This window comes from Carlito syrichta, unplaced genomic scaffold (genome assembly GCF_000164805.1).
Source record: "Carlito syrichta isolate Samal-C Ts95f unplaced genomic scaffold, Tarsius_syrichta-2.0.1 Scaffold315082, whole genome shotgun sequence".
Taxonomy (NCBI): Eukaryota; Metazoa; Chordata; class Mammalia; order Primates; family Tarsiidae; genus Carlito; species Carlito syrichta.
Window position 1 is genome coordinate 135,276 of NW_007259178.1, and position 20,001 is coordinate 155,276.

A 20,001-nucleotide genomic window follows, 5' to 3' on the forward strand; every position below is an offset into this window, starting at 1 on the left:
TTCATGGCCTGACATTCTTAGTTTTTTCTGTGTCATCAAATAAGTCTTCAGTAATAAGATTTTTATTGGTACTCAAGATAGCAATGTTTACTTATTTGTATGTTGAATTTTTTGGTGTTTTGCTGAAACAAATGTCTTGTATATAAATTTTTGAATGGAACTCTGTTCCTTTAAGGTAATTCCTTAATGTGGGATTACTAAATCAAAGCGTGACTCCTCTTAAGGCACTTGGTAAGTATAAATTGTGATCTAGAAAGCCTCTACCCATACCCAGGAAAGTGGAAAATCTTACTATCCCACATCTTTATTTTAATTTTTAATATCTGAACCTTGAATAATTTTAAGTTTCCTGTCCACTTCATAGTTTTCATATTAGAAAAATGTTCTGGATTATTGCTGGGTGCTGTGTGCTGCTGTGGTTCAGCAGTTAGGGCTTCTTAGGAGACTATTTGGTAGCATGACTCAGGCCCACAGACACCTTGGGGCTGAGGAGCCTGCTGTCCCTTTGTCAGCATCTGCACAGGCTGTTACATAAAGCAGTTAGCAAACCTAGCCAATATTCGATTTATCTTGTGCTTGTGAAAAATAAAATTATTGGGGCCTGCCCTAGACCTACTGAGTTAGAATCTTGAGTTAGGTTTGGGACTCATTTCATAAGCTCTCAGGTGATTTCAGTGCTCAGCCAGGTTGAAGAGCTGCCTGTCCAAGATGCTGTAACTCAATGTGGTCAGGACCAGCAATATCAGCGTTCTCTGGGGGTTTGCTAGACATGCAGGATCTCAGGATCCACGCCAGACCTACCGAATATGCATTTTACTGGTTCTGCATTTCACTGAATCTGCATTTCACCAGGTCTGCATTTTGACAAGGTTCTCATGAGATTAGCTGTGTATACAGTCATTTGAGAGTCTCTGTTTTAGGGCTGGGCTTCTCAGCTGGGACCATTTGGCAGTGTCTGGAGATATTTTTCATTTTCACAACCTGGGGTGGGGGGCGGTTAATGGGTAATGGTCAGGAATGTTGCACAAGACAGCCCCCACCACAAAGAATTATCCTGTCCCAAGCAATAGCAGTGCCCATGGTCAGGTGCTGAGGCTGAGGGATGTTCTGAGGAAAAGCTATTCAGAACTCCCTCTGACATACCCCTTCCTTCTTAGCGGAGAAGAATTCCAAAGGGCAGTAGAACTGAAATCCCTGGGTCTTAGTTACTTAGCCTTCAGTATTGATTTGAAAGAGCTTCCTGCAGATTGCCCCCTTGCATTTATTCTGGATATCCAAACTGGTATTTGCAGAGACCACACACCCCTGTCAGTCACCTGAGATGCTTCTCTCCCTGCAGGGATGCCATTGTTACTTGCAATCCTGATGAATTTGTAGCTGAGGCCCTGGAGCTTCCCAACTTCCAGGAGAGCGTGCAGGAGTATAGGAAGAGTGTCCAGGATGGCCCAGCCACAGCAGGTGAGTAGAAGACCACTGGGCAGCCTTTCTTTCTTGGGCTCTGCCCCCTGCAGGTGTTTTCATAGCATCGAGTTGAGTGTCAGCAGGGCACATTCTAACCTGATTTTAAAATTTAATCCAGGGCTTTTCACAATAGAATTACAGCTATGGAGTAACGGAGTTGGGGAACTTAAGAATCCTAATGCCTGTGCCCCATCCCGCCCACTGTTAAGTAGTTCTACTCTGAGTAGAACAGTTTGGGGAACACGTGTGAGATCCTGTGGAAAGAGCTTTGAACAGAGACTTGGCTGACTTGTGGTCTAGTCTTGACTTTGGTAATATGTATCCACAAAATGTCTTGGCCAAGTCACTTTGTTGGATCTTTCGCTGCCCCATCAGGAAGAGTAGTTAGGGAACTTTATGACCCCTACTTTTGCCATTGGTTTTTCTAGTTTTCTTTTCTTTCTTTTTTTTTTTAATTTTAAAGATGTAGGGTACAATTCAGGGTTAGATACACAAATGTTCATTATGAAGGTAACCTTCAGTTTCCCACTACTGCCTATCCCATGCTTCCCCTTATTTTCAACTAGTGACAGAAGGAACATTGGCATAGAGGGCAGGTTAGGGGTTTTAACCTAGCCCCAGGATCTTTCACAGACTTGCATCTCTGTGGAAGTCAGCATCAGGCAAGCCATAAATCTTCACCTCTTTTGGTAATAGCATTCCTGTCGTATTTTGGGAGGACTTACTTCCTGGGAATTACTTTCTTCTCTGTTTATTATGCATATGTTTTGGTTTTCTATGCATATGTTAAAGATCCGTTTAGATCCAGAGATGCTTGCAAATGTGCACATGGGGCCTATTGGGCTGGATGAGGCCAAGAAGCACAGGCTTCTGAATCATCAGCTCTCATCATCAATCATCAGATTTGAATTCTGACTCTGCCTCTTACTATCTCTGTGGAGACCTGGCCCTTGGAGACCGTTTCCTCCCCTGTAAAGTGGGGTGTTTCCTACCCAGTGGAGTGGTGAGGATGCACCTGAAGGGCATGATCTGGTAGTAAGAGGTAGATGCGAGTAGCCACCACTTCCTTGAAGTAAAAGACAATTCATAGCATAAAGAAATCCCCCCACTTTTTTTTTAAATTCTAAAATAATTAGAGAAAGGACTGTAGAGTTTATTTGCTGTCCCTCCCCGACACCTGCTGGCTCACAGACAGCCTACAGGTCTCACTGGAGGAAGTCCTTTGCATGGAGTGGTTGCCAGGGCCTACGAGCACCTCTTCTGGGAAGCTGGACTTAGCTGTATTGCTTACCCATCTGTCTAAGTTCATTCCTTGTTGCTTTAAAAGCATACCTGAGACTGGGTAATTTGTATAGAACAGAAGTTTGTTTAATAGTTCATGTTTCTGCCAGCTGAGCAGTTCAAGATCACAGCCCTGACTTTTGAGAAAGGTTTTCTTGCTGCCTCATCATAGGGTTGAGAAGGTCAAAAGGAAAGCAGACACTTGTGAAGAGAGGAAAACCTGAACAGTGCCCTAGCTTTATAGCAGCCCAACCTCAAAGGAACTAATCCATTCTCTCTGGAATGAGTACCCACTGCTGTGAGAACAGTACCAAGCCACTCACGAGGGATCTGCTCCCACAAACCAAAAGCCTCCCACTAGGCCACATCACTAGCACTGCCACATTGGGGATCAAATTTCAGCATGGGGACAGACCACATCCAAACCATAGCATTTTCTCATGGCTGAATGCTGGCTTACTTTTGACCCAAAGAAATTGACTATTTTACATGTGTTTTTCTACAGATAAAAGAAGTCAGTATCCTGAAATCATCTTCCTTGGAACAGGGTCTGCCATCCCAATGAAGATTCGAAACGTCAGCTCCACACTTGTCAACATAAGGTATTACTGCTTTCTCAGAAAACATCTTTCCATCGAGGAGCATGCTTATTTTTTAGCAAAAGTCCTGCTTCACCCAACCAACTAATTTGGAAATCTAGAGGCATAAAGCCCTGTAAACTTGTTGTCTTGGCTAGAGTGGTCTGGAGAGGAGTAGTAGGCTTGCTTAGATTTTATAGCCTCAATGACTACCTTTTACTGCTGGAGATCACCAATATTCATCCCCTTATGTCTTTTAATAAAAATAACTGATACTACTGTGTGCTGTCACCTTCCTAAGTAATTCTCTCACTTAATTTTCATATTCTGATGAAGTAATGAATAACCTACTCATTTTATTGACTGGTAAAATGAAGCTCTCAGACATTACTTGCTCTAGCTTCTATAGCTGGTAAGTAGCAGGTCTAAAATTTGAGCTGATGTCTTAATTGCTACATTGTACAGTCCCTTTAGCTAGTCAATGTGCGTGTATTAAAAAGCCTTTGGGTTTTGTACATTGTTCTGTGTTCAGCCCCTTTACTGAATTCCTCTTGACATGTTTTTTAGTTAATTCTCTTGGGTTTACCGGGGTTACTTATCTGCAGAAGTGAATGAATTAGAGGCATTGAGAAATGAGCACACATTGAGATAGGTATGTGAAGGAAATAAGACAGTGAAGTACCAGCTTAGATTTTAAATTTAGCTTTGTTCCCCCCCCAATCTTGGATACTAGTGGTATGTGATAAACATCCAAATAATGTATTAAATGTATCCAGCATTGAGGAGCTGCACCCTGACAGCAGAAATAATACATGTCTAGGGCTTGTCTCCCTATGACTGAGGTGGTGCAATGGAGCTCTCTGGGCAAGCTGGCCTCTCCTGGAGGCTTAGAAAAGAAGGGGTTCTCTGGCTGCTGATCCCAATACCCTTAGAGTGGCCCTTGAACCTGCTGTGGCCAGCCTGCCTCTCACACATTCTCCCCGGAAGGTAATGTCTCAATACTGAGGCTTCTCTCCACAAAACGGGTACAGCCCTCCACGTCTTCATGCTTCTCCCAGAGAAAGAAGGTCAGAAGGAGATACCGCTCTCTCCACTTCAGAACAGAGCTTCTGGAACGGACCCATCAAAATAGCCCGAGGAGCTTGTCAGAATCCAAGTTCCCAGAGCCCTGCCTGTGACTGGCTGAGTCAGAAGCCCTGAGTGGATCCCAGGAATCTGCAATAACTAACATGCAGCCTGTCCTGCACCAGATGGCTTTGAGGACATGAGCTGAGAAAACCCCAACTGCTTGAAAGAGGGGAGAATCTAACAGCAGCCAGACCCAAAACAATCTTGTGTGTACACAATGTGTCTCTTTGGTATTCTCTACATAGTGTTGTCACATTCAATCTATATAATGAGAGAATCATTGTTAGGAGTAGATGTTTTTACCCTCCATTTCACATAATTTTTTTTTTTTTTTGGATATTCAGCATTTTTGTCTGTATACTTTAAACAATTTCAGTTCCCATGGATAACTCTTGAATAAAAAGAGGATAGACAGATCTGAAATTAAATTTATGGTTAACTCAATTGACTTTTATATAAGCTCCTCAAAGAAAACACATAAGAAGTAATGGAATACATAGACATTTCCACAGTTGCTTCTGTTCTTCTCTAAAGCAAACATCGCCCTCCAAACCGTCTCCAGCCCCGTCTCCAGCCTTTTTTATGATGGCGAATCTCTCGTCTTTCTTCTGTAGCCCTGACAAGTCTCTGCTCCTGGACTGTGGCGAGGGCACATTTGGGCAGCTTTGCCGTCATTATGGAGATCAGGTGGACAGGGTCCTGGGTACCCTCGCCGCTGTGTTTGTGTCCCACCTGCATGCAGATCACCACACGGTGAGTGTTGGGCTGAACCACAGAGCTTGATCCTGGAGGGAGGTGCTGCTGCATTTAGTGGACATGTCAGCTGCTGTCCTTTCCTCCTGTTCCCAAACTTGCCTAGAGCTTTTTTTTTACTCATCTCTTGCTAGGAAATGGTCTTTCACAAAACCCCAGCACATTCCTCCTTTCTGCTCAGAAAATGTCTTTCTGTTTATTTCCTGCAGCAGGATGGGTTTGGAGTTTACCCAGCCTTCTGTTTTTTGTTTGTTTGTTTGTTTTTTGTCTTTTGAAATGGGCAACAGAGTCAGACTGACTCATTCTGTCACTCAGGCTGGAATGCAGTGGCATAATAGCTTACTGCAGCCTCAAATTCCTGGGCTCAACCTCTCAAGTAGCTGGGACTATAGGTGCACACCACTACACCTGGCTCAGTTTTAAATTTTTTGTAGACACAGGGTCTTGCTGTGTTGCCTAGGGTGGTCTCAAACTGCTGGCCTCAATTGATCCTCTGGCCTTAACTTCCCAATGTGTTGGGATCACAGGCATGAGCCACCATGTGGGCTCGACCACCCCAGCTTTCCTTGAATCTTGCCTTCTCACACAGCTGGCTCAGCACAATCTTTGGCCAGACGTGGGAGGCATGGCTGAGACCTTCACTTTGGTCTTTTAGAGGTGCCTGGGTCCTGGGCCATTGCCGTCTCTTTCTATCATGGGTTGCATTGCTTTCTGCTTGTGACATTTCAGGGTCATGGTCAGCATGCACTCCATCCCTATTATAGCAGTGTTAGAGGGCTGGTGGTTGACAGAGGGCTGGTGACTTTGTACAAGAAGAGGAATCCAGAGTCCTACACTGGGGTAGAAAGTTGCGTTGGGACCTGGCTAATCTCTCTGTCTTGTTTCCTTCCCAGGGCTTGTTAAATATCTTGCTGCAGCGAGAACAAGCTTTGGTAAGTGTAGCACTAGAGTGACTGTTTGAGTTTTAGTGGTTTACATGTGATCAGCCATGCCTCTTACCATTCCAAACCCTTTTTGAGATGTTCTCTTGTTGACTGGGCACTTGGATTTTACTGTTTCAGGTGTCTTTGGGAAAGCCATTTTGCCCGTTGCTGGTGGTTGCCCCAACCCAGCTGAAGGCCTGGCTCCAGCAGTATCACAACCAGTGCCAGGAGGTTTTGCATCACATCAGGTGAGGAATCCAGGGCAGCCCAACCTTCCAAGCTGTTGCTTCCCACTGCCTCCTTGAAAAGCTCAAGGCTGATGTTGGGGCAGTTGAAATCTCCTGGCAGCCTTTGACTTTGTCCCAGGTGGCAGAAGCAGGGGAGAAGTGCTTTGATTCAAGGGCAGAAATGATTAGGTGTTTCTTTAAAGGATTTCTTCTCAGCCCTCATTTCAGTTCTGAGTTGCTTTCTAGACTTCTGTAAGCATTTCTCCGTGAGACAGTTCCAGGACCAAGCACCCTAACAGTGGCTAGTACAGAGACAGCCCACACCAGGTGGTGGATAGATGGCTGGGAGTTGACCCATCCTCACCTGAAGGGGAAGTAGTCCTATCTACCTGGATTGGCCCCTGACCTGTGTTACCTGAGTTGAGGAGAGCATTCACCTGTCAGGTTTCTTACAGTGGCCTGGGGGTTGATTTGACTTTTTGACAGCTATTTGCCCACCTTAGTGACTGATTTAAATCATGTTTCTTTGTAAGAATGATTTTGGGGCTCTCCAGCCAAAGACTTGAACTTTGATTCCAGGTGTTCAGTATTTTGTTTGTTTTGTAAATGTAAATCATCATGGTAACTGTTTTATCTTCTCCCAGTATGATTCCTGCCAAGTGCCTTCAGAAAGGGGCTGAGGTCTCCAGTCCCACGGTTGAAAAGTTCATCAGTTCATTACTGGAAACGTGTAATCTGGAAGAGGTAAGGGGTCCAGCCGCAGGCATTGAGGGGGTGAAATGGGCTGCAGAACTGCAGACCTCCAGCCCTGTCTTTCCAGTTCCAGACTTGCCTTGTGCGGCACTGCAAGCATGCCTTTGGCTGTGCGCTGGTGCACACATCCGGCTGGAAAGTGGTTTATTCAGGTGACACCATGCCATGCGAGGCGCTGGTCCAGATGGGTGAGTAGAGGAAGAAGTGAGCTGCACTGAGGTTGCTCTGGGATATTATAACTGGAGGTGAATGTAGATGAACTTGCAGGAAAACATCAGCAGAGGCAGCAGACTCAGGTCCCCACTCTGACAGTCTCTTGATTGTCATCCTAATGTACAGACAAGTGACAGTGCCAGGGGAGCTGAGGTTGGGGCCAGGAAACAGTCATGTGTCCCAGGGCCATGCGGTGCTCTTACCCAGGACGCCTTCCTGATGCCCATGATTCTTCTCCAGGGAAGGATGCCACCCTCCTGATACATGAAGCCACTCTGGAAGATGGTTTAGAAGAGGAAGCAAGGGAAAAGACACACAGGTAGCAAAGGCCAGTCGGTCTTGTCACCCATGACCTTTCCTTCCCTCCAAGTGAAACTTGGAACAGCCTTGCATCTGTCCCAGTGGAAAAGACCATGCCCTCCACTGATGCAAGGCTTCCTGTCTTCCTACCAAGGGCTATGGGGGCTTCCTGAGCCCGCAGTAGTGCTCCCATGGGCCCCCCATCTTTATTTTTGCAGAGTTCTCTAGGCAGGGTTCTAGGGTGAGGTAGTAGTTTTTTGAAATAATTAGAAACACGATAATAAACTATAAGCTACGCAGGGAGTTGCTAGAGGAAAGCAGAGGCTGGGGAATGAATCTTAGGCTATTACTTCAACAAAGCAGTACATTATCCCCAAATAGGCCCCGTGCTTTTGCTCAGGTGCCCTCGCAGACAGGTGGTCCTGCCAACAAACAGGGCAGAGAAGGTAGGCTTCATTCTTTGGGAGAGTATGTGAAGAATCTGCCCTAAGGAGATATTATTTTGGCTAAATGGTGCCTGTTAAGGACATCCAACAGCCTCCCTGGGTGCCCTGTGTAGTTGAGGGCCAGGTCTATGCCAGCTCTCTGCCTTGGCTCAGTTTTGATCTCTGCTATGTCCTTCATATGCAGCACAACCTCCCAAGCTATCAGTGTGGGGATGCGGATGAACGCGGAGTTCATCATGTTGAACCATTTCAGCCAGCGATATGCCAAGATTCCCCTCTTCAGCCCTGACTTCAACAACAAAGTTGGAATTGCCTTTGACCACATGAAGGTTTGTATGTCATGTGGGCAGTGTGGGGTTCCGGGGATAGGGCAGAGAAGGGAACTCCATGCAGTGTACAGGACAGTCCACTGGAGACTCTTTTCTGGCTCGGGGCAACCCAGGTAATAGGATATCTACCCATTACTAACAAGCTAATAACCACACCGAGTTTGGTGATGAGACCCACCTCTTTCAGAGGCCATCCAGACACCTGTTTCAGGTCACTGGAAATTTCCAAGAAAGTTTTCTAAGCCTGGACCACTCACAGTCACATCATTTTAGCCTCCACATAGACCTGTGAGATGGATGCTTACCTCTCGTGAATGGAAAAGCCAGGCCTGCCCCTCTGGCCTTCCAGAATGAAAGGGCAGGGCAGGAGTCAGGCCTTGTTTTTCAGCAGCTTGATTTTAAGAGGATCTGGACTGCCTTCTCTACTCTTTCTTGAGGCCTATTTGGTTTTGCTGCCCTTAGCCAGGTGGGAATTTCTGCCCCTTTCTTTAACAGGCTCCCTGCCTCCGTCTGGAATTTTTTTTCCCCTTTTAAGCTGTTATTGGTTGGCTTGAGAGTCTGTAAGGGAGTTGGTGCTACTATATGAGACACAACTGTCACTCCTAGCTCCCGTCCCCCACTGCTGCCCCTCTGAGGTGTGTCCTTGTCCTCCATCTTGCCTTCTAGCTCTGCTTTGGGGACTTTCCAACAGTGCCCAAGCTGACTACTCCACTGAAAGCCCTATTTGCTGGCGACATTGAGGAGATGGAGGAGCGTAGGGAGAAGCGGGAGCTGCGGCTGGTGCGGGCAGCCCTCCTGTCCAGGGAGCCAGCAGGCAGCCCGCAGGATAGGGAGCCCCAGCAGAAACGGGCCCACACAGAGCAGCCGCGGAGCCCACAGAGCCCACAGAACAAGAAGGTCAGAGCACAGTGAAGGTCTGTGAGTAAACTCTGAAGGCTCTGCATCTTCACCCTGTGCACAGCACCCCTGGCTGCTGTCCTTGCTGTTGGAAGCTAGAAAGTACCAACCAACCAGGAGACAACTTGGGATAGGTGGTGTGGAGTTGTGCCATGGTGTGGGCTTCTGGACCCCCTGTGATTGGTGCCTGGTACATCTATGGAAGAGGAAGCTGCTAAATGGAAGAAAGCAGAGGTAACTGTAATTCCATTGAAAGGTGGTGTTAAAGAAATCAGAGGCCAGCACCCCTTGCCTACTCCAGCAAAGTGATTCCCTCTGCACGCCAGAGATGGCTGACAGGGAATCCTGGGTCTGAGTGTCCAAGGCGCAAGGAATAGTATTTCCAAAGAAATGGCCACAATAAAGATTGAGTGTGGAGTCCTGAGTTTTGCGTTTCATCCTGTTGCTGCTTCAGTGCAGAGCCTTCTGCATGCTGCGTTGGAAGAGGGCTCTCCATGCTGCAACAGCACAGGTCCCAAGCACCTGGTATGCTCTGGAAGCCAGTTCCTATCACAGTGTGGATCTTTGGAGCTCGTTCTTGGGGAGGCATCCTTGTGAGTCTTGTGACAGATGGCAAGCCATGCTGGTTCCTAGCAGTGGTGTGGTGTCACTCACTGTTAGTGGGAGCTTGCCAGGCTGTGCGATGGGTCAGAGAAACACAGATCTACCTGTTGTTCTGGGTAAAATGTAGACAATAAATTTGCTTTCTCTTGCCCCATAAGGAGAATGAAGATCACTGCCCTTGGAAGTTTTGAGAAATGTCACATTGGGCTGGTTCCCTTGCCTTCCCTGTGAGAGTTACATACACAGGTTAATGCCTGGAAAATCCAGAGAATTTTCAAAGTTGAATCTATTATTTATTGTGTGTTCTCCCTATCCAGGAGAATGTGATGAGAGACACAGGCAGACGAAGGACTTGGCCTCCCTAGTGGCCAGGGTGACCTTCAGGCTCCATCCTGATGTAGGCGTGTGAGATTGATAACCATGTCTCACAGGTTTATTATTGAAACAAGAGCATTTGCCAAGCTCAGGGATAATAAATCTATTTTAATAACATTACTTTTGACAACAATTTTTACATGTATTTAAAGATAACTTTCAACCCCCCTCCCGCACCCGGACTCCATTACAAATTGAGGATTGAACTGCCCTTGCCAAGAAGTGAGCAAAGCTGTAACATCAAAAGTCTGAAAATCCCACTCTCAGAGAAGGGTGACTTTACACTGTGTTGGGAAAAATAACTAAGCATTTAAATTTTTCATTGTACACCTGTACATTGGTTTAGACTGAATGGCTCAAATTAAACAAATATAGATTTCATATATACAAATATTATATCATGTATAGGTATATTATATCTATTTTAAAAGGATAAAATTTTAAACTTTGACTTTGCATGCATGGCCCAAATCTTTCTCACTCCTTTAGTCCTCAAGTGTGAGGAGGCTCCCTGGTGCCCTCCCAGCCCTCGTCCCCATGACTGGATGGGACTTCATGAGAAGGGATGAGCAGTTGACGCTGGTGAGCAAAGCAGGCCACACTGCAGGCCGAGCATATGGGCATGTTTCTCCGTGGCTGGTTTCACTTTCCTCTACATGCTTTGGGTAACAGAATTATTGCTATTCAGCTGTAACCTCCAGAAAGAAGAGACAGGCTCCAGGACCCCACATACTAGTGAGCTGGGTGCCTCCAGGTGCCTGGAGGGATAAAATTACTCTCCAATAGTTAATGTTTTGGGGGGAAAGAGGTCATGGGGGCTACCTTTGCATCCTGCGTACACCACAAGGTCTCTTAAGATTCAAAGAAGTATAAAATGATAGGGAGTAACAGGAGCTTTCAGTCACACAATGGGGAAAAAAAACTATTAGGGCATGAAATAACTTTTAAGCCATTTACCTTGAAGCCCCCTGATTAAGGGCAGCCTAAAAGGTTTTACAGTGGCAAGCCCTCCCCCCAGTGGCTGGCAAAGGGCAGTGCCCCAGGACTGCTAGAAGCCCAGACCTAGTCCACTTGTATGTGAAATGATTCCTGCTGTCCTGTTGCTTTTCTGTAGCCTTAATTAAGCTATATTGCAGGACCTGACATTAGCTGTCTGAGGAAAGGTAGCAGCCCTCAGGTCTAACCAGGCAACTCCACCCTCTTTCACACCACCCTCACCCTGCAAAGGACATTTCTGGAAGTCTTGGGTAGAGAAGTGGGTGTTGCTTGGCATGGAGGCTGGAAGTGAATTAAAATAGGCACAAAGTCAAAAGGCAAAGGTCAAACAAAAGGCTGAAGTCACCACCTGAAAGGAACAAAAATCTCTACCAGCACTGCCACACGGACCGGAGATCACAATTTTCTGCTTAACTCCAACCTCATGTTGGCAGTGACAGGAAAGCCAACGGAGAACACTTGGCAAGTTCACAGACGCTGCTCCTGGCGGCGTGTTCTGGGGCCCATGGATGTATGTACACGCATGTCGGGATGAGTGGGTGCCATGTCAGAGGGCGGTGCTCTCAGACTCCTCCTCCGAGTCCCTCTTGTCAGTCACTGAGTGTCGCCGCACACGCTCCAGGGGACTCAGGCGGAGTGTCGACCCCAGCTCTATGTGGATCGAGGGGATATCAAAGTGGACAAGATCTGGAAGTTGGCAGAGAAAGATGGTTGAAAGGGGGCTTCTGGCTAATGGAAGGCAAATACAGTCAGCCTTAGGAAGCAGGGATGGTGTGGTTATTCTAGGGATGGGTCATTTGGAGGCTGGTGTAAGCATTTTGTGGCACGATTGGGCTGTGGTTGGGCCTGCTTTGCTTCTACCTCATAAGCTCGCAGGACTAAAGCATCCTGCCATAGTGGTTCAGAGAGCAAGACCACAACTGCACTCCCCCGCTAAGCCACATGGTACTTGATTCTTGACAAGAAGGATGCTCTCTGGGCAGGTCTCAGTGACAGCTTTTGGGGGAATCTACATCAGACTGCACTGTTCCCTAGAATCTGCAGGGACAGGGCGTGAGAGCAGAAAAGTGCCCCTTTCTCCTCCAAAGTCCAAGCCCATGAATGAACGGGGGACCCCTGAGTCAGCACTCTCGCGCTGAGAAACAGCTACATTTTGGATGGCTGATGGAGGCGGGGCACGGGGTCTCCTTCAGGGCTCTGGGAGTCGCTGGGGCAAACTGTTGGTTCCCTGGCTGCAGGCAAAGCCCCAACTCTTGTTACATCCTTAACAGAGCACTGAAAGGTCATTCTACCTGGCGAGATGATCGGAAGAATACCTGAAGTAAGGGGTCAGTGTTTGTGGACATCTGTGAGTCAGCGAAGACAACAAGCCCTTAGAGCCAGCAGCTTAGCATATGCAAAGCCCACTTCACATACCACGTTGGAAACGGGCCTGGCGGGGGACACTCATGACCTTGCGCTTGCTGACTTCTACGGGATGTGCTAGAGCCGCTGCTCCCCGCCTCCTTGGCTTGCTTAGTGTCTGGCCCTTCCTTAGCCTTTCTAGGCTGGGAGCAGCACTCTGGGTAACAGAAAAGTGAACCTAGCAGGAGAGCAATCTGGAGGGGAAGTTTTTGTTTTTGTTTTTTGGTAAAACAAATGTCCAGACTCAGGAATACCATACTGAGTATACAGACACACATTTGGACACTGTCCTAAAAGACATCATACAAACATGGAGGCTCCAGGACAAAGTCCCCTCCCTCATCCCACCCCCAGAGTCCTCACATCCAGCCTGTCTTCACTTCGCTGCCTGACAGAGAAACAGTTTTTGTTTTGTTTTGTGGTGAGCGGTTTGAGGCTCAGCTCAACCAGTGAGGCTGTGCCAGCCTGGGGCCTCTCCACTGTGCAGTGTTTGCCATCAGGTAAGAGGCACAAGCTCTACTGCTTGGATTCAAAATCCCAAATCTGACAGGCAGTAGGAATGTCAACATGGATAAATTTCCTACCCTGTCTTCACCTCATGTCAAATGGGAAAATACAGGTTGAAGAGATTAGATGTGCCTAGAACACACATCTGATGTGAGCTCATAACCTATCCTCACTCTTCCTAAAAGAGACCCCTGAAAGAGAAGAGTCACTTAGCAAGGGGTCAGGTGTAAGCCCCCACTGGCATTCCTGGGAAAAGGGAGGCTGTGGCTGCTAGTTTCCAGGCAGCTCTGGAAGTGTCTGCTTGGAGACCTGTCTGTGAGTGCCAAATGCCTGTTGCTAGTCTCTCCAGGGCCATGGGCCAAATGGGGGAAGACCCCTGGTTTACTCTGGCCACTCCTTTCTGAGGCAAAAGCAAAATTCCTTCTGGCTTCTTTTTTTTATTCCCTTGCTTTTAGTTTTGAGCATCTAGTCTTTGTATTTTTATTCTTTTAAGGGATAGTCGCCTAGGCTGCTCTGTCGCCTAGGCTGGAATGCAGTGGCATGATCATAGTTCACTGCAGCCTCAAACTCCTGGGCTCAAGCAATCTTGCTGCAGCTTCCTGAGCAGACAGAACTAAAGGTGTGAGCCACCACGTCTGGCTAACTTTTTAATTTTTTCTAGAGATGGGGTCTTGTTATGTTGCCTAGGCTGGTCTGGCATTCCTGGCCTCAAGTGAACCTCCCCACTAGCCTCCCCAAAGTGCTGAGATTACAGGAGTGAGCCACTGTGCCTGGCGGTGAGCATCTACTTTTTATAGGAGGAGGAAGGAGACTAAGCAGATACTGGTATAAATGCTCCCCAAATATTTTACTGAGTTGGACAGAAAGGATCTGGCTGGCCATATACACCTGGGATGGGGGAAAGTGGGGCACTCAGAATGAGTTCTAATACTATAGATTCTTTAGGAATTGCCAGCAGTCTCAGCCTAGAGAAAGACAGATGTTAGACTCTATGTCTGGAAATGAAGATCTGCTGGTGTAAATTCACAGCTGCAGAGAGTGGTGTCCAGTCCACGGGGCCCTGTGCTAGGCTGCACCAGGCCTGGCCTTCCTTCAGGTCTCCTTCCTTGACAAAGGCATGCAGATGAACGCCTCCCAGGGCTCTGGGCACAAGGCTCCAGCAGATGCGTCATAGGAAGAACAGCTCTGTGACCCTGCCACATTCTACACCTGAGGGGGAGAGGAGGAAGAGCTGCGATGAGGCAACTCTAGTGAAAGAGAAGGTAGGGAAAAGGAGTGCTAAGTCAGAAGGCTGGCTTTCTCCCCAGCTCCTCCGAATGAAAAGACAGAAAAAAAGCCAAATAAGCTCACGGATCAACTCATCCTTGCTGAGGCTGGGGGAAGGCTGAAGAGGAAAGCAGCCATGCGGATGGGCTGAGCCACATGCAGAGAGGAGTGGAGAGGAGGAGCGGGCAGCTGGCCTGGCTAGCTAGGGGGGTGGAGAGGGGCGAGGCCGGGGCCAGCTTACCCTGAAAATCCCCCTCACACGTATCCAAAACTGCGTCACTCATGTCACACAGCTGCAAGAACACAATGATAGGATTCGGAGAAAGAAATCAACACGACAAAACACGAACATCACAAAAAACTATGCCAATATCACAGTCCCGGGTGGGCCACACCAAACTGTTATGGATTCTACACTGCTCAGAGACCTGTACGTATGGGACGAAACAACACTTTGCTGCCAAAAGAACATTAAAATGAAATGTGCTGCAGGGGGTGAGGGACATGATTACTTCTAGAGGCCAGGACTTAAACCTGTGAGATGGAAAGTGAGTCATTCCATTTCTCCTAGGGCCCTAGGCTGCTGTCCCTCTATCCCTCCTGCCTCTCACTTCTGTCCCCCAACAATCTCTTCTCAGTCTGTTCTTTTCGGCTTCCCAAGTGATCTTCTGCTCATTCTATTGCTTACATGGACACTTCCTTGTGTCCCTTAGCTGGGGTGGGTGGTTGACATGATGTCTTGGGAGGAGCACTCCCCAAGACCTGACTCAGGTGACCTGTGACCGTGAGCTCCTCTGGCAGGTGTTGATATCCTTCGAGAGCAGCAGGCCTGTGCCTGCCATCGTGGGCTCCTTCCGGAAATACGCGTCATCCCTAAGAACTATGAAGAGGGGAGTGGTGCACGCTGCCATTTTTCAGGGAGGAGTTTCCTTGATTTTTAATAAACCTCAGGGTAGATGACAGCAGCTGTACACTCAACACTAATCACATCCAAAAAGAAAGAAGCCAAATAACCACATGGCTCTTCCCCATAATATTGAAATCTGACCCACTGCAAACACTTGAAAATGTGACTAGCCTTTTCATGGGCAGATCAGAGCTGAACCCCAAAGGTTCGCTGCTGCCATCTAATGGGGGGGGGGAAACATCACTCTTTTGGAGGAGAATATGGAGAAAAAATGCAATGTCCACGAGAAGTTCCAGAGCACCCTAGGACCTAGGACAGCATTGTTCTTTGGAATGGGTGTATGTGCAGTGTGTGTGTGTATGTGTGTGTGTGTGTTTCCAACCCAAGCTGCCTCACCTTCTGCTACTTGGGACAACACTAAACAGACATATGCTTGGGCTCTCTGCCGTGCAGTGAAATGGGCTGGCACTATTCCAAGGCACAGTCCAACCCTTTGCCTGTCTCCCTGAACAAGAAAAATGCTCGAATGACCTCAGCAGCCACCACAAATATGCCCCGAACTTTACAATATCATGTGGTCAAAGTGTCTGGGGAGAAGATCCAAACATGTCCCTTGTTTTTTCTAACCAATGAATGGCTTTGCCTAAATGTGGTGTGTGTGATTTCATGCTTACACGTTTTTCTGGGGGAAGATAGCTCCATCTTTGTTTCTAAATTTAATTCAAAATTAAATTAAGTAGTTGTGGGTTTGTCCAATTAACTCCTCAAGGAATTGGGCAGGGAAGACGTGTCTTTTCTGAAATTGACCCCTCTCTAAGTACATAGCTAGAAACATATTTTTCTAGCAAGGCTTATTTTACTAATAGGAAAAAAAAATCTTTGGTTCATAAGCCTTATTCACCAGATAAGCATTTGTATGTATAGGATGCTTGGGCTCTATCCAGAGAATACCTCACCTGAGTTTTGATGCTGTTTTGTGATCATAACCAGCTTCCAGTCTCTCCTGAGGCCCCACTCCAAAGGACTCAAGGTCTTCAACCCCCCAAATTAAGAAACAGAACCCTGGTCTGGCCGGCTGAGACCAGGAGAGATTCCCCTAAGAAGCCCCCCTGCAGAGCACCTTGAATCCAGGGCTGCTTTCCATCGGTGGGCTTCTAAGGAAAACCTCTTGTAAGTTACCACTGGTGTCAGCACAGCCATCTCACAGCACACAGGAATCTGTTCCCTTGCAAGGTCACTAACAATCCCTCCCCCAGGCACATTTTGCTAAGGTTCATAGAAAACTGTGAGGGAACTCGTGGCTTGGTTACCTGTAGACATGCTTTCCCCAGGGGACATGCCGTCTAGCATGGGGGGCTCCGTGGACTGTGGACTAGAGGCTGAGAGGTTGACTGTGGGAGGCTGAGGAGGCGGCAGAGTAGGTCTCTGTCGGGGCTTGGGAGTGGGCCGTGATTTGGTCAAAGTGCTTGTAAAGACAGAAGGAGAGGCCAGTGGGGGAGCTGCAGCCGGGGAAAGCTGGCCTGAGGCCAAGGAGTACCCTTGAGGGTAGCTGAGTCCATAGGGCGATGGGGTGCTCGGTGGGGTGGGGGACAAGCTGACTGGGGATGGCTGGCCCGTGGACTGGTCAGCCACAGCCCCCGGCTGGCCAAAGGGGACCTTGGGTGGAATTGGTGCCAGCTTCTTTGAAACTGAAAGAGAAAACACAACACAACAACAAAACACAAGGTTGTTAAGTAAAGCCCATCTGTATGGCCTGTTCACACTCTTCGCTGTTCAAAGTTGTCGCCACCTCCTACCCCTCACCACCCACCCACACCTCCCTGCCCCCAGCCTCTTGCACACTCAGAGCTGCCAATACAATTTTTAAAAATTAGCCTAGAACTGCAAGTTTTCCTATCTTGCCATCTGTTAACTAATGTCTCCCCCTCTTTTTTGGATTTCTGCCCTGAGCTACACACGCACGCCCAGCCAAACTCGAGAACAAATTTCCCATCCACAGGCAGTGGGCCGTGTTCCCAGTGGTAAAAGGTATCCGTGCTGCACTCTGAGGAAGTGTGAGTCAATGAGGCCTGATCCAACAGAAGATGACCCGGGCTCAATTTGCCACAGTGAGCAGCGGAGCCCTGACTCAGGGGCATATCCTCAGGATAAGAACTGACTTTTGGCTGAACTGCACGATAGCTTCTTGCTCCCATAATAGTGAAATGTGACCAAGTCCTCCAGCAACAGAAACCTCGTAACTCCATCACTTTGAGTTTCCTGCCTCTATCCTGTATCCTTGCCTCAGAGGCTTTTTGCTTGGGTGTTTTTTTTTTCCTTTCAAGAATTGTTCCCTTTGGTGTAAGCATGTACGAATGGTTAGGACAGGGTCTCACTCTGTCACCCAAGCTGGAGTATAGTAGTGGTATAATCACAGCTCTCTGCAGTCTCGACCTCCTAGGCTCAGTAGAGACTTCTACCTCAGCCTCCCAAGTAGCTGGGACTACAAGGGCAAGCCACCATGCCCAGCTAATTTTTTTATTTTTTTGCTGGTTTTCTTTTTTTGTAAAGACGAGGTCCTGCTATGTTATCCAGGCTGGTCTTGAACTTCTAGGCTCAAGCAGTCCTCTCGCCTTGGCCTTCTACCGTGCTGGGATTGCAGGCACGAGTCACCATAGGCCTGAATACATTTTTTCCAAGCACATCATTGCCCTGATCGCCTTTGTTTCATTTTCATCTTCCTTTTTAAAAACTTACCCACTCACTTTAAAGCATGACAGATACATTATATCTTACAAGAAAATGAATTAGCAAAGACAATAAATTCAAACACTGAGGAGATGCTTGGTGGGCAAATATCTTGAGAAAGTAATCACCAACCTGTCAGAATTAAGTGAGGACTGGTTGTGGGTGGCTCTGATTCTAGAAGAAATTATCTTGTAAGTCCTCAAGAAGGCATCAGAAATTCTTCTGCTACTTCCATCACTGACCCCCACTCCCTCTATGGAATACAGTTTATTTTAAGGACACCTCATGTATTTCCTTGGCTCGTTCAACCAGTGGTGTGAACAAGAAAAGGACATGCCCTTCAGAGTTCTACCAAGTTGGGTTTAAATTTCTACCCTTGCCACTGACCCACTGTATCTACTGGGGTGATTTACAACCCTATACAATGGGGATAGTCATATTTTTTCCTGCGTCGTTGTAATGATTAGATGGGATCATATATGTAAAGTACCATATAATCATGACTTATGATAAAAACACCTCATTTTCCAAGTTCGCTTTTCAACTCTACTTCCTGTGTACAGGGGAAGTGTTCCCAGGAGCTGCTACTGTAGAGCATGACAGCCTCATGGTCAGGGATGACTGATGCAGGAATATTCTACTGGGTGGGAAGCAGGCAGAGACCCTAGGCATCAATGCTTACACACATCTTCTCGTGAAGGAGCTGGGTGAGAGGACACAGTGACATCACCCTGTCTGTGATGACACTTACTTACTTACCCTTCTATGACAGGACTAGACCACAGTGTTAAATTGTAGGCACACTGTCAAAAGACTGAGGTATCAAAAACATAAAATATCCAACAGCTAAATGTGCCATTTGTGGAAAATGATGAGGAGTAGAGAAGAACGTTATAACTTTCAAAAAATGGCTCTGAGTACTGGATATCACTTGGAAAAGAGACCTGAGCCATTCTAGGCTACATTCCCTGCATAAGTCCACTTGTCTGTGACATTAGGATCAACCTGTCCATGACATTAGGAAGTTGCCTGGCAGCAACAGGAGCCCTGGCCCTCCCACTGGACCAGACAATGGCTGAGCCATCATCCCTGCCTTGTAGAACTGTGGGAAAGATTACAGAACTTGTAAACAAAGATGTGCCAAAGAATACAGCATTGAGACTGCAAGGAGAACCTGCTGCTGGTACTGGAGAAAAGGCCTAAAATGCTGAAATTCTGTCATCACCACTTTGGTCCAACTCCTTTTCAACCGTCAAGATGTCATTTCTTCTAAGCTACATACCCTAACTCCTGAGTCTAAAAAAGCTACCCTCAAGTGTCTGTACCCTGAACAACCTTCAGCATAGTGGCACCACCTTTGTGTTATTGTTGCATGTTTACCTTTGTGAAAGGCACAGAGCTCTGCAGAGTAGGGCTTGATGAATTTGTAAAATGCAAAAGGAAACGAATAAGAATTGAATGAGGTTAAAGAGACCAGGTGAGGGCAGATGAGGAGAATGGAGTTGGCACTGTTGAAACTAGGAGGGCTAGAAAGGGACCTGCCACAAAGATGAGCTGAACCTGGCCCTACTTGACACATCTTGGAGGTAAAGCTACTTCCAGTAGTGTGAATGGTCTGAATTTAGAACACATTAAATGATATACTATTTTAGACAAGTGAAAGACTTTGCAAAAAGATATGACACAGGTGAAGGCAAAACAAAATGGTTCGGATAAGTACACTCAGTACAGCTCTCCATAAGAAATGGAACCTATCTTTAGCTTTTGGGAGTGATTATCTGAAGAGAGAATAATTGGGCCTTTTACAATGTTCTGGTGGCAGAATTCTGGGTTGGGCAGCTATGGGTCAGAGCAGCAGTTCTCAGTCCTTCCAAAGAGGAGGTATCAGAGGTCAGGACTCACCTAAAAGATACCCTGACTTCCTCTG

The 20,001-nt window shown here is 47.2% G+C and overlaps 2 protein-coding genes across 9 annotated transcripts in view; one reads left to right on the forward strand and one right to left on the reverse strand.

Annotated features, from left to right (window-relative positions):
• ELAC2 (elaC ribonuclease Z 2) overlaps positions 1-9,713 on the forward strand; it is a 28,657-nt gene extending 18,944 nt beyond the window's left edge. For all 5 annotated transcript variants that reach the window (XM_008072281.1, XM_021706039.1, XM_008072282.2 and 2 more), the window contains 10 exons: positions 1,340-1,458; positions 3,248-3,344; positions 5,063-5,201; positions 6,095-6,133; positions 6,263-6,372; positions 6,996-7,095; positions 7,172-7,292; positions 7,558-7,636; positions 8,248-8,392; positions 9,059-9,713. In XM_008072281.1, coding sequence (XP_008070472.1) covers positions 1,340-1,458; positions 3,248-3,344; positions 5,063-5,201; positions 6,095-6,133; positions 6,263-6,372; positions 6,996-7,095; positions 7,172-7,292; positions 7,558-7,636; positions 8,248-8,392; positions 9,059-9,304 — 1,195 coding nt within the window. In that variant the 3' untranslated portion in view covers positions 9,305-9,713. The remainder of the gene's footprint in view (positions 1-1,339; positions 1,459-3,247; positions 3,345-5,062; positions 5,202-6,094; positions 6,134-6,262; positions 6,373-6,995; positions 7,096-7,171; positions 7,293-7,557; positions 7,637-8,247; positions 8,393-9,058) is intronic.
• Positions 9,714-10,355: 642 nt separating this feature from the next.
• The window catches only part of ARHGAP44 (Rho GTPase activating protein 44), a 168,820-nt gene continuing 159,174 nt past the window's right edge, over positions 10,356-20,001 (reverse strand). For 2 of the 4 annotated variants that reach the window (XM_021706042.1, XM_008072286.2), the window contains 3 exons: positions 16,658-17,035; positions 14,682-14,733; positions 10,356-11,950 (listed from right to left, as the gene is read on the reverse strand). In XM_021706042.1, coding sequence (XP_021561717.1) covers positions 14,726-14,733; positions 16,658-17,035 — 386 coding nt within the window. In that variant the 3' untranslated portion in view covers positions 10,356-11,950; positions 14,682-14,725. The remainder of the gene's footprint in view (positions 11,951-14,681; positions 14,734-16,657; positions 17,036-20,001) is intronic. The other 2 variants (XM_008072284.2, XM_008072285.2) reach the window with 2 other exon arrangements.